Source organism: Vigna umbellata, chromosome 9 (genome assembly GCF_029865625.1).
Source record: "Vigna umbellata cultivar VRB3 chromosome 9, Vumbellata_1.0, whole genome shotgun sequence".
Lineage (NCBI taxonomy): Eukaryota > Viridiplantae > Streptophyta > Magnoliopsida > Fabales > Fabaceae > Vigna > Vigna umbellata.
In genome coordinates, this window is record NC_142173.1 from 13,020,734 (window position 1) to 13,031,824 (window position 11,091).

Consider the following 11,091-nt stretch of genomic DNA (forward strand, 5'->3'; position numbering starts at 1 on the left):
TATAAATTATAATATATTTGTTTAACTCATCTTTGTGAGTAAAAATATCCTGCAGAGGAAGGTTCAGTTCTACGTTCAACCTTGACAGGTTCCACTTTTGATTATAATTTATAAATTATAATATATTTATTTAACTCATATTTTTGTGAGTAAAAATATCCTGCACAGGAAGGTTCAGTTCTACGCTCAACTTTAAGAGGTTCAACTTTTGATTATAATTTATAAATTATAATATATTTGTTTAACTAATATTTTTGTGAGTAAAAATAGCCTGCACTAGAAGGTTCAGTCCTAAGTTCAACCTTGACACTTTTGATTATAATTTATAAATTATAATATATTTCTTTAACTCATATTTTTGTGAGTAAAAATATCGTGCACGGGAAGGTTCAGTCCTACGTTCAATCTTGGCAAGACTTACGTGTCTACACAGGAAGGTTTAGTCCTACGTTCGATCACAGGTTGCGAGGCGATGGCACAAAACCCAAGGAACGCTCTCCGAGAGCTCCTGGTCCTAAACTGAGCGATGAAGAGTGTTTGTGAACTCTCACTCTCGTCCACAAAACCCAGGGAACGCTCTCTGAGAGCTCCTGGTCCTAAACCGAGCGGTGAAGAGTGTTCACGAACTCTTACCCTCTTTCATAAAATCCAGGGAACGCTCTCCAAGAGCTCTTGCTCATAAACTGAGCGGTCACAAGTATTCGACCATTCGGTCTTAAACTACAACACATCGCCCGATGATTCAAAAAGGTAATCACTCTTTCCCACCACTTTAAATCCGTTCGACATATTTAAACCCCTTCGCACCTACAAACAACTGCTCAGGGTTTGGGGGGCTTAATGTACTATACCATGGTGACTGGTCGGCGGAGGAGAATTCAGAGCCAAAACAGGCAACCAATCGACTGTCAGGCAAGCGCTAACCAGGAAAGTAAATATCATTAATGACCAATTAATAAGTTTTAGTGGTCATATTAAGGACGAATATACGATATTTATGAGTGATTGGCAGATTATATTGCCCATAAATATACTGCACTAATGGTTAATCAATGGACTTCACTGCCACAAATGTTATACAATTGGTATACAGGTAAATTTTGATCTATGATAATAAAATATAGACCTCTTTATGAAACATATCTAACTTAAGCGTCGAAGTGTTTTGTGCAGGTCAATCCTCGAGTAACACGAAAGGAGCAACAAGTTCGAACCGAGGAAAGGAGGAACAAAATAGTGTTCTCGGTCTACTTTATCGAAACACTAACTAATTGGTTTCAATAATAATTAATACTATGTAATGTATTTTTTTAATTTTATTAATGTGGTTTTATATTACATATTTAGTATAAGTATAAATTTTACATCTTTATAATTAATAAATATTTAAAAACAAGTTGGTTATTCTAATATTTAAAATACACTTTATGACCAATAATAATATAATACTTATATTCTAATAATTTTAATTTATTTGACTAAAAATTTAATATATAATTAACTTTAATGATGTTATGTGATATATTTTAAATTTTAAAACCACTATATATTTATTAAACACATTATTTTCTACTTTAAGCTTACTTACAATAAAAATATTTTTATTAAATATAATAATATTATTTTAAGGTTCATGTACCTATATGTGTATATATATACATACTCTTTTTCTTCTCTTACATACATATACATACGTATAAGCCTTGAAAACTAAAGAAATTCAAAAGAATGAGTTACAAGATGCTATTTTTTCAAATTTTTTGTTTTGCTCTTCTATTATCTTCAGGTAATCAATTTATTTATGTTTTGTTTAATATGTTTTTTTAGTTGTAAGTTTTTTCATCCTAAACACTTTATATAAATAAAATGAGATATATATTATTAAATTATAGAAATTAAATTGTTAGATATGAGTTGATAAAAAAAAAGAAAGAAAGTTGATGTAGATATAATTTGTAATTAGATTTTGTATGGATTTCAGGTGAAAGCAGATCCACACCAACACCTCCTGGAATGGTATGCCAATATGGAGGAGGATTTTGTTCCAAACCTGATAGTTGTCACAAATTTTGTATGTTCTTTGGCCATAAAGGCGGTGTTTGCGCTTTACGTGGTCAGATATGTTGTTGCAAAAATTAAAGGATGTTTCTGTTATGTAATACTTTTAAAATAAGTTTTTTGTTACTTTATTTCTGAGACAACTTTCTACATGAAAATATCAATAAACTCTCTTAATTTAAATTACTTCTATCATTATATATTTATATTCATGACTTTTTTTATTTATTTTACAATTTTATTATTTAAATGATTTTTTAATTTAGAATAATTATTTTACTAATTTATCCTTTTAAATGACTTTTTTTAAATTTAAATATTATTTTAATTTAACCACTTTTTAAAAACCTTACATACTTTTTAATTAAAAATTACTTACAAAATAAGTAGAAGCTATTTATAATAATATTTTTTATATTTAATTTTATGAATATAATAATAATAATAATAATAATAATAATAATAATAATAATAACTTTATTATTTTTTACTACTTAAAAGAATAAAGTAAACTCACGTGCACATACGATAGTGTTTTCAGTATTATATATATATATATATATATATATATATATATATATATATATATATATATATATATATATATATATATTAGTATCATAACTTAGATCTATAATACATATAAATTAAATTTTATTTATTAAATATAAATAATAATTTTAATTTATTTGATAAAAAATATTAACTGATTAACTAAAATTTTTAAAAAAATTATAAAATTAAATATATAAAATAAGTTTTAAAAGTATAAAAAATAAGTTTTAAAAGTATAAAAAATAAATTTAAAAAAGAAGTTGGAATGTCAGCCAATTTTATAATGAGACAGGTTAAAATTTTCCAACAACTTTATTGTGACAGATAAATTTGTTCCATTCAATTTTTGATAAGCCAACAGCCAACGAAATAGAAATAGATTAAGCTAACTCTTTTGTCAATCTCTAATCTTAAAAGAAAGAAGCTAGGTATGAACAATAATATAAGTGTTATATTATTCCTATGAAACTTAAAATTATAAAAGACAAAATATAATAAAAAAAAGGTAAAATGTAAACTTTATATTGAAAAATATAATTAACAATTTAAAAGTAATGAATAGTTTACTATGATTTTTTATTTTATTTTAGTATTATGACATTTTTAGCATAATAAAAAATTATAAATGATAACTAGAACATTCAAAATATCTGGGAAGTGCCCAATATAAATTCTATCTGCATTGAGAATCACACACATAATTTACTATTTTGAATTGCTCATGCTTCCTAGTTTGAATGACTTATATGGATTATGGCACTTACAAGAGACTTCATTATTGAAACTTTTGTAGCATTATGGAGGCCGAGATGGTGAATTATAGCAACAGAATTTATCCTAAAAGTAAAGAGATCATCATAAACAATGTCTATTTTTTCTGTCACTGAGTTTCATCCATGGATGAGTATCATAGACATTGTAAACAATATACAACAGACTAGGGAAGACATGAGAGGGAAAAAATAATAGCAAAATCAATGAGGTAAAGTTGGAGCAAATTTTCCAGAGAGACAGAGAAGTATATTCAACCATGAAGCTTCTTATTGACATATATGATTTAAGGAAAATGTCTTTTTAATTACTTTTTTTCACAACTTTTTTACAATAATCTACGTGATAGTTTGTGATTAGTCTATTTCAAATATATGGACCAATAAATTAGTGACACATAATCTGTTGTAAAATAGTTGTTAAAAAAAGTTGTTAAAATATCATAGTACATGGTTTAAAAACAGTCATTTCTAGAAATACATGAACACAAAGCACAAGACAACTGTGCAACATTCAGAAGTAAGGAGTCTCAAATATGAACCTAAAAAATGGTTGGAACTGCATAGGTAAGAAGATAACACTATAATGGAAGATCACCTGAATGGCCTGGGAGGCTTCTCTAAAACAGCAGAAAAGAACATTTCTTGATTATCTTTATCAAGCTTTGGAGCAACCACCCATTTGAGTTTCTTATATCTCAGCATTTTGAAGGCCTTCAAGTAATCATATAAATCTTCCTTCAAGCAGAAAAAACTGTCAATCCAAAGCAAACCCCCTGGCCTCAGAACTCTGTCCCAGTCATACAATATGAACTCAAGGAGCACAAAATCAATCCATCCATCAAGAAACCTGGTTGTGTGAATCAAATCCAGGGTGTTGTCAAAAAATGGAAGCCTCTGATTAATAGTCAAGTAGAGAGGAACAAGTCCTCTGAGAGCTATCATTTCATTGAAGGGTGCTCCAAAATTGATTGTGGCAGAAACTATTGTCACATTGAATTCCCTCATCCTAGCAGCAAAAGTCCCAGTTCCAACACTGAAGTCCAATCCCATTCTGATCTCTCCTGGCTTCATTGCAAGAACATCTGATATAAGGAAATCTGCTGTCTGGTTTGAATCAGATTCCAGGCTCATCCATCTAGGCATCTCATGGCTGGTGAGGTTGAAGCAGTGTGCACACTTGAAGAATCCCTTACCAGTGGTGTTGCCAGCGAGACAAGCAAAGTTCTTGCACCGGTATTGACTCCATCTAACATTTCTATCATCAGGGAGCTTCCACAATGATTCAGTGATGGGAAATGGTTGGTTGTATAGCTTAGGGGCCCTTGAAAAGCACCTTCTCCTTGGTAAAGGATCACAGCCATGAACCATGAGCTTTTGAGCCAGTTTCCAGTCATCATTGCAGATCTCTCCAACGTCATAATCCATGTATTCTTCAAGCTCTTCCTTCATGGCAAAGCACGCATGGCCTATGCTGGTAAAGCTTGCATTAGCACCCATAAAATTTTGTTTTCCTAATCTGTTAGGCTTGATCCTGACATACTTGCGAATCTCTTCTCGCAGAAAGTAATCTGCTGGTTCATCTGATCGGTTCTTTCTTCTCACCAGAGGATGATTGGTGAAGCTATCATTTTGCTGATTATTCCCTTCATTGTGTTGATGAGACGTCGCTGCTGATTCAAGAAGTCCTAATATATCAGCAAGAAATGAAGCTTGCTGGAATGCAAACGATGATGATGATGGATCCTGTTTTGTTTCCCTCAGTTTTTCCATCTGCTCTTCAATTTTCTGAATCACAATTTCAACAGTTATCATCATCACTTCATTTTCATTCCCCTCAGGATTCAGATTTGAGTATAAAGACTCCGTACCGAGAAATGACTTGAAAGAGAGGAACTTGGACATGGCCGCAACAGAGAGGAGAAGAGCAAGAGCACCAGGTATAAAGATAAAATAGTAAACACTTCTCCACTTTTTTAACTTAGTATTAACATTCTGTTTTGTCATTCCCTTATCTTCAGGACTGTGAATACCAAAAGATTTCATGCTCTCAAACCGCACACACCTTGAAGTCGATATATGCAGTTTCAGATTAACAAATAACTAAATATTTGGAGCTCAAACACAAGATACTCATACAACCTTAGCATAAAAACTGACGTTGAAATAAGAACAGAAAAACAAATCATGAAATTACCTTCAAGTTGATTACTTTGAAGCTGAGAGTATGTTCTCATAATTTATAGAAACAACATGATAAACCAGAATGAACAACTGGATGCAAAGGATACTGAGATAGATTTTTCCATATTCTACGTACATTAATAAATAGAGTTTGGCACTTCTGGTGCATTATCCAAGCACTCTTTTATTGATTGCTTAACAAGTACTTAATTTCAATAAGCCAAAAGGGATTGTCAACCCACAAACCTATCTTGCATTTCAGGTAATCACAACTTGCTGAAAATAATATTAACAATGTGTGGTGATTATTCAACTCTAGCACAGATATAGAGGAATGCCAATAGCAAGAAACCAGAAAATACTACCGAGGATACACAGCCATAGTTAATGCCACAGCTTCAAGAACAAGCTGGCGCCACATGCATCACCACGTTTAGATCATGTAATGTTCTCAAATGTGCAGTGCAACTTAAGTAAGGCTAAAATACAATTCACTACTTCTTGTTTGCACAAAACTAGATAAACATCTCACGATTGGAATACGACAACGTGAATATTGGCCAAAAACAAAGAAAAGAAATAGGCAAAAAACCTTGTTTGTCCCGGGAATGAATGAGCTCGAAATGAAAGCTGTCTAGTAATGACGACAACCCCATATGGGTCCATCATTCGAAAACCGGAAAACATAAAGTGTACCACAAGTTCAGAACCAATTTCTTAGCCAAATTAGAGAAAGTTAATAAATAAATAAAAATTTAAAACCCCACAAAAGTGAAAGAAAAAGTGTAATATTCTCGCCAAGAGATTCCACACTACTAGGTCAAAGAAACAAAGCTAGAACAAGTAGTACCCGTTATCCAATGTCAAATCGTTACCAAATCATGGTACTAACAAAACGCGATCGCGGATAATTTTCCCTAAAAAAGTAACATTTGGTACAAAGTCGGTCCTTTACCAATAATTCTACACATGTTCCCACCCCCACCTCTTCATTTTCATCTCAATTTTTTTTTTGAAATAAAAAAACCCACCATCTCCCTTTTACAGGGAAGATTTACATTTTGCATAAAGTTTTGATACAATTTTTCTGAAACGATTTCAGGGACCCAGTCTGATCAAAATTGTAGTTTTATCTCGTCGAGGCCTAAAAAACGAAACTTTTTTTTATTACAATCAAGATAAAACTGCAATTTTGAAAAGAAAACATTACTGGATCTTTTTAATCTAACTTTCCCAGTGAAACCAAAACCCCGTAAGAAAATTCACCTCCTCCCCCTAGCATCGGCGGCGTACTGCGAGAGCGGCACGACCTCCTGAAGCGGCGTGGACAGCGGCGTGGGCATGGGGGAGTTCCGGCACACGGGGCAGGAGCCGTTGAGCTTGAGCCAGGGGTCGAGACAGCAGAGGTGAAAGTAGTGTCGACACTCGGGCATCATTCTCAGCATCTCCGAATCCTTGTACTCGCAGAGACAGATGGAGCACGTGGTGTCGTAGCCGCCGTCTTTCGCGAAGGGAAACTTGGGGTAGGAGTTTATGACGGACTGTTCGAGGCCGGAGACAGCGTCGTTCTGTCGGGCGCCGTCGTCGTCGTCCTCGGCGACGAAGATAACGCGCGGGAGGACGATGCCATCAGGGGCGTGGGGGTTGTGGCGGCGACGGCGGTGGTTGTTGTTGCGGTGGCGGAGGGTGCGGCAGCAGAGGTAGGAGGAGAGGATGAGGGTGGAGATGAGGAAGAGGACTCCGAGGGCGATGGCGATGGAGTAGCCGAAGCCGAGGTTGGTGAAGTAAGGGGTGGGGGGTGGAGGGGAGAAGGAGTTGAGGGAGGACATTGAAGAGAAGAAGATGAAAAAGAAAAAGAAATAAAAGAAGAAGAAGAAGAAGAAGGATGAGTTGGGAAATTCTCCATTTGTGAAAGGAGAGGGGAGAGAATAGTGTAAGTGTATTATGTGTTTGTTGTGAGGGCCAAAGGAGGTGGGTGGGGGTATTAGCTGCTGCATTTAATACTCTCTATTATGCTTTCAGGAGCCACTCTACTTCCACACCCCATTTAATTCCTTCGCTGGATTCACCATAACGTGGATCAAACACAAGCACCACACTCTCTGCTTTTATCTCTGTCAACCAAGTCTTTTTCGTTCTTCAACTTTCCACTGTTTTTTTTTTAATTTCATTATCAGTTTTTTGTACATTCTTATATTAAAAATAAGGTATGCAAATTTGTTACTTGCAGTTACTAAGAGACAGTTTGGTTTGGATGGCCTTTTGTTGATGGGGGAGGTGAAAATTTTGAACTTGGGCGTGGCTCGGATGAAAAGGATGTGTGGTGGAGCGAAAGGGAGTGTTTGACAAATCATACAACACTTCCGAGGTAACTGGAGCTGTATGTGTACACGCAATCTATTCTACGGATTGCTTGTTTTGTTGAAATTAACGTTAGTTGGACTTCTCAACATAGGTTTTAAACTCACTCTCGCTACCGTTGGTTCGGTTGGGTTGGATCCTCAACTTTGTTACTGATTCTATTATGAACTGCACAAAAGAAGAGAGCTGAGTTGGTAACAAATTATTAGTCCATGATTTAAATTAACTGTCCATTAAGTTATTAATACAGACTTAACCCATAAGAAAAGAAAGAAAAGTCATACCAAACGGTTAGAAATTTGAGGAGGTTTCAAACTGAGCTCTGATATCAGTAATTTATTTTGTTCCGTTTCTATTTATTACACAGGAGTTGGTAACCTCTTATCCTTTATCTTCAAGCATTATGCCATTACTTAATTTCCACCCTGGTGCAGGACTGAAGGCATTGTTCCATTCCATCCTTGGTACCCTTATTCATGTGAACAATTTATCATTTGTAACATTGTCAATCAATACCTTCAAATTAAGGACAAGTTCTTTTTCAAACTTATTACTGGCTATCTTATAGTAAATCTGTTCTACTCACAGTTGGCTATATTGGGAAGAGAACATGTATGTATCAGGTTCAAGGCTTAAAGCCATGTTTTGAGGTTTGGTCAGTTTAAAAACAAAATTTAAATGGTAAGAAATTCTTATTGCGAAAACTGTATATAAAATAATATCAGTAATTTCTGTCAAATTCTAATAGTTCTTTATTTTCTTTTCTTTTCTTTTTCTGTTAAGGAGGAGAATGGCTTGCTGACAAGTAGCTTTGCAGTCTTATTCTGGTTAGTGACTTCTTATGAACTCAGATAGTGATTTGCATGTCCTTGAGAGAAACCTTTTAAATACTAATTGCTTAACCGGTCAAGCAATCACATACAGACACACAATTGTTGGAAGTTCGTAGAAATATTCTTTGAATAATACAGCTCAACTGATTCATAAATTCTCTCATTTTCTATTCCACTCCCTTTGCCACAGTTGGAGCAGAGACTTGCTCAAAATAGCATTGAACCTTTCCACACACAAACTATGTTCAGTATAATATGAAGTTTGCACTCTTCAACAATTAATTAGGAGTACCAAACTGAAGAGGAAATCATCACATGATCCGAAATTATATAATCTTGATCGGTTTTCCCCAAAATTGTTACCACATTCCATAAACTATTACATGGAGATTGCTAGTGCTTCATGATCTCTGATTATATAAAGCAATTCAAGAACAATTTGACTTTTACTGATGTTAAAACACTCACCTGGCCATTAATTACTTATATATTTCAGTCCTTATGCTTACCAGAAGTTCCAAAACAGCAATACTATTTTCAATGAGGAGAGAAAGAAAGAAAAACAAACATCCCCACAATTTCAAAACCGAAAACCAGAACAACATAGAAAACATCTCATTATTTTTGCTATAAGAGTTACACAAATATATTCAAGGAAACTAAACTAAATCAACACATGGACCACTAAAGTTTAACCTTCCGTACACAACTCTGCTCCTTAATAGCCTGTGTTGAAATATTAAATGTGGTGGAGCAGTTCATTTTTACAACAACATGTCTCTTGAACAAGTTCAAGATCTTCACCTGCCCCGGAACTCTGGAGAAGCTACTCATAGTCATCAACCCCGAAACCAGATCCGTCGTAAAATCCGGGCTAGAAACCACCCGATCCGTGATAACATCAATCGTTACATTCATCCGTATTGTTCTTCTAGCCTTTGCCCTCCCAGGTGGTCCTCTTGCCTCCCCCACCATGAGACCACGATAGTACAAACTCGTGGTCGTGTTGCTATACCTAAACGATGCAACGTTGGGGTTTTTCACTGACACATCTGCCACTAGGGACATGTTGGCCCTGGTTTGAAGGGTCATGGTGTTGGAAAGTTCGAGCTTTGTGATCCTGACCCCGTTCATGGTGATCACAGGGTCCTTGACACGAAATACTGTGAAGATCAAAACTATGATCAGTATTGCTAGGAGAAGCAGAGAGATCAATGGGCAAGCACATCGTTTGATGAGTTTTTTGTGAGCTTGTCTTTTGGGGTGAAGAGAGGAGTCATCTTCTTCACTGCTTGGTCGCTCTATTGCTGGGGCCAAGGGTCTTGCTTGCTCCCTATCTACCATGGCTGGCTTAATTGGAAAATGGAGTTTGGGTTAATGTCGGAAAACAAAAGTTGTGTTTGTTGTGTTATTTGTGGTGTCGTGTTATTTATGATGTTTAAAGACTTAATGTGTGACCATGTAGGTGGCAGTGTGGGTGGGGCCCATGTTTCATAAAATCGGTTGACTTTGTTAGCAATGAGTCCACGAAGTCGTTTCTGGTTGTGCAGAAATTTCACCGCTTTGACTAATCAGTTTCCCCAACCTCCCACACAGAGTACCATATGTGTTAGAATTGGATGATTAATTTTACCTATTTTTTAATAACTTTTAATTAGTAATAAAATATATTTAAAAGAGTGGTATTAGTGTTTTTATTATTGTGAAATTATGAGTATAGAGCTCAATTTAAGACGTAAATTTTGGAAATTTTTATACGTTTTGGTTAGAAATAAAGAACGTATATTGAAAATGAAGATACGACAAAAACATTTCTTAACATTTTTCTATATTTGTACATTTTGTTTTTTGTGGGAGTAATCCTCATATCAGTGGAAGAAAACTTCGAGCCCAGCAATCTTGTGTTTTAGTTTATTGCTTACTTACAAAGAAGGTATTTAGGCTTTTTTTTTTCTTTTCAATATCAGTGTAATTTTATTTCATAATGTTTTATTTAATTTAATAAACAATTAAATTCTATCTTTAATGTAGCATCGAAAATTAAAAAAAAAAAGTTTATCTTTGTGAGATTAATTAGGTTCTATGTATTATTGGTTATTCTCTCTCTATATATATTATAACTTAATCGCTTGAAATCTCCAATATCATAAAATATGAATAGACTTTAACCAATCTTAAAAGTGATGATTTTTCAATATTAAAAAAATTTAATTTCTATCAAAATGAAAATTACATTAGTAAAAGATTGTTCTATATTAAAATGACTTGTCATTTGTTCAAATTGAAGCATTTTGGGACTTTATAGCCAAATGAAGTATTTCGTTTGTCTC

The 11,091-nt window shown here is 34.2% G+C and overlaps 2 protein-coding genes, 1 long non-coding RNA gene and 1 pseudogene across 5 annotated transcripts; 1 reads left to right on the forward strand and 3 right to left on the reverse strand.

Moving 5' to 3' along the window:
- Positions 1–3,797: 3,797 nt before the first annotated feature.
- Positions 3,798–6,254, reverse strand: LOC148192612 (putative methyltransferase At1g29790). 3 transcript variants are annotated; one of them, XM_088098601.1, is made up of 2 exons: positions 6,160–6,254; positions 3,798–5,448 (listed from the first exon to the last, which is right to left on the reverse strand). In XM_088098601.1, exons 1-2 carry the CDS (start codon positions 6,252–6,254, stop codon positions 3,978–3,980), a joined length of 1,566 nt encoding a protein of 521 aa, XP_087954727.1. In that variant the 3' UTR covers positions 3,798–3,977. The 3 variants fall into 3 exon arrangements, with proteins under 3 accessions (XP_087954727.1, XP_087954725.1, XP_087954726.1); XM_088098599.1 differs by lacking the exon at positions 6,160–6,254 and adding an exon at positions 5,581–6,087; XM_088098600.1 differs by lacking the exon at positions 6,160–6,254 and having other exon boundaries at positions 3,798–5,171; positions 5,255–5,380.
- An 85-nt stretch (positions 6,255–6,339) lies between these two features.
- LOC148192613 (RING-H2 finger protein ATL67 pseudogene) lies at positions 6,340–7,509 on the reverse strand (annotated as a pseudogene).
- Positions 7,510–7,557: 48 nt separating this feature from the next.
- LOC148192614 (uncharacterized) lies at positions 7,558–9,222 on the forward strand. Its single transcript, XR_015782125.1, has 3 exons — positions 7,558–7,692; positions 7,798–8,609; positions 8,712–9,222. It is a non-coding gene; the product is annotated as an uncharacterized LOC148192614 (long non-coding RNA).
- Positions 9,223–9,339: 117 nt separating this feature from the next.
- Positions 9,340–10,398, reverse strand: LOC148192615 (late embryogenesis abundant protein At1g64065-like). Its single transcript, XM_088098602.1, has one exon. The coding sequence runs from the start codon at positions 10,103–10,105 to the stop codon at positions 9,446–9,448; it is 660 nt and encodes a 219-aa protein (XP_087954728.1). The 5' UTR covers positions 10,106–10,398; the 3' UTR covers positions 9,340–9,445.
- Between the last annotated feature and the right edge of the window lie 693 nt (positions 10,399–11,091).

Excerpts from the sequence above, each read along its gene's own strand:
- LOC148192612 (XM_088098601.1), bottom strand. The coding sequence starts at position 6,254 with ATGTTTTCCGGTTTTCGAATGATGGACCCATATGGGGTTGTCGTCATT. Across the intron at positions 5,449-6,159 it reads TCATTCCCGGGACAAACAAG|GTGTGTGCGGTTTGAGAGCA; the intron begins GTTTTTTGCCTA and ends ATCGACTTCAAG.
- LOC148192615 (XM_088098602.1), bottom strand. The coding sequence starts at position 10,105 with ATGGTAGATAGGGAGCAAGCAAGACCCTTGGCCCCAGCAATAGAGCGA.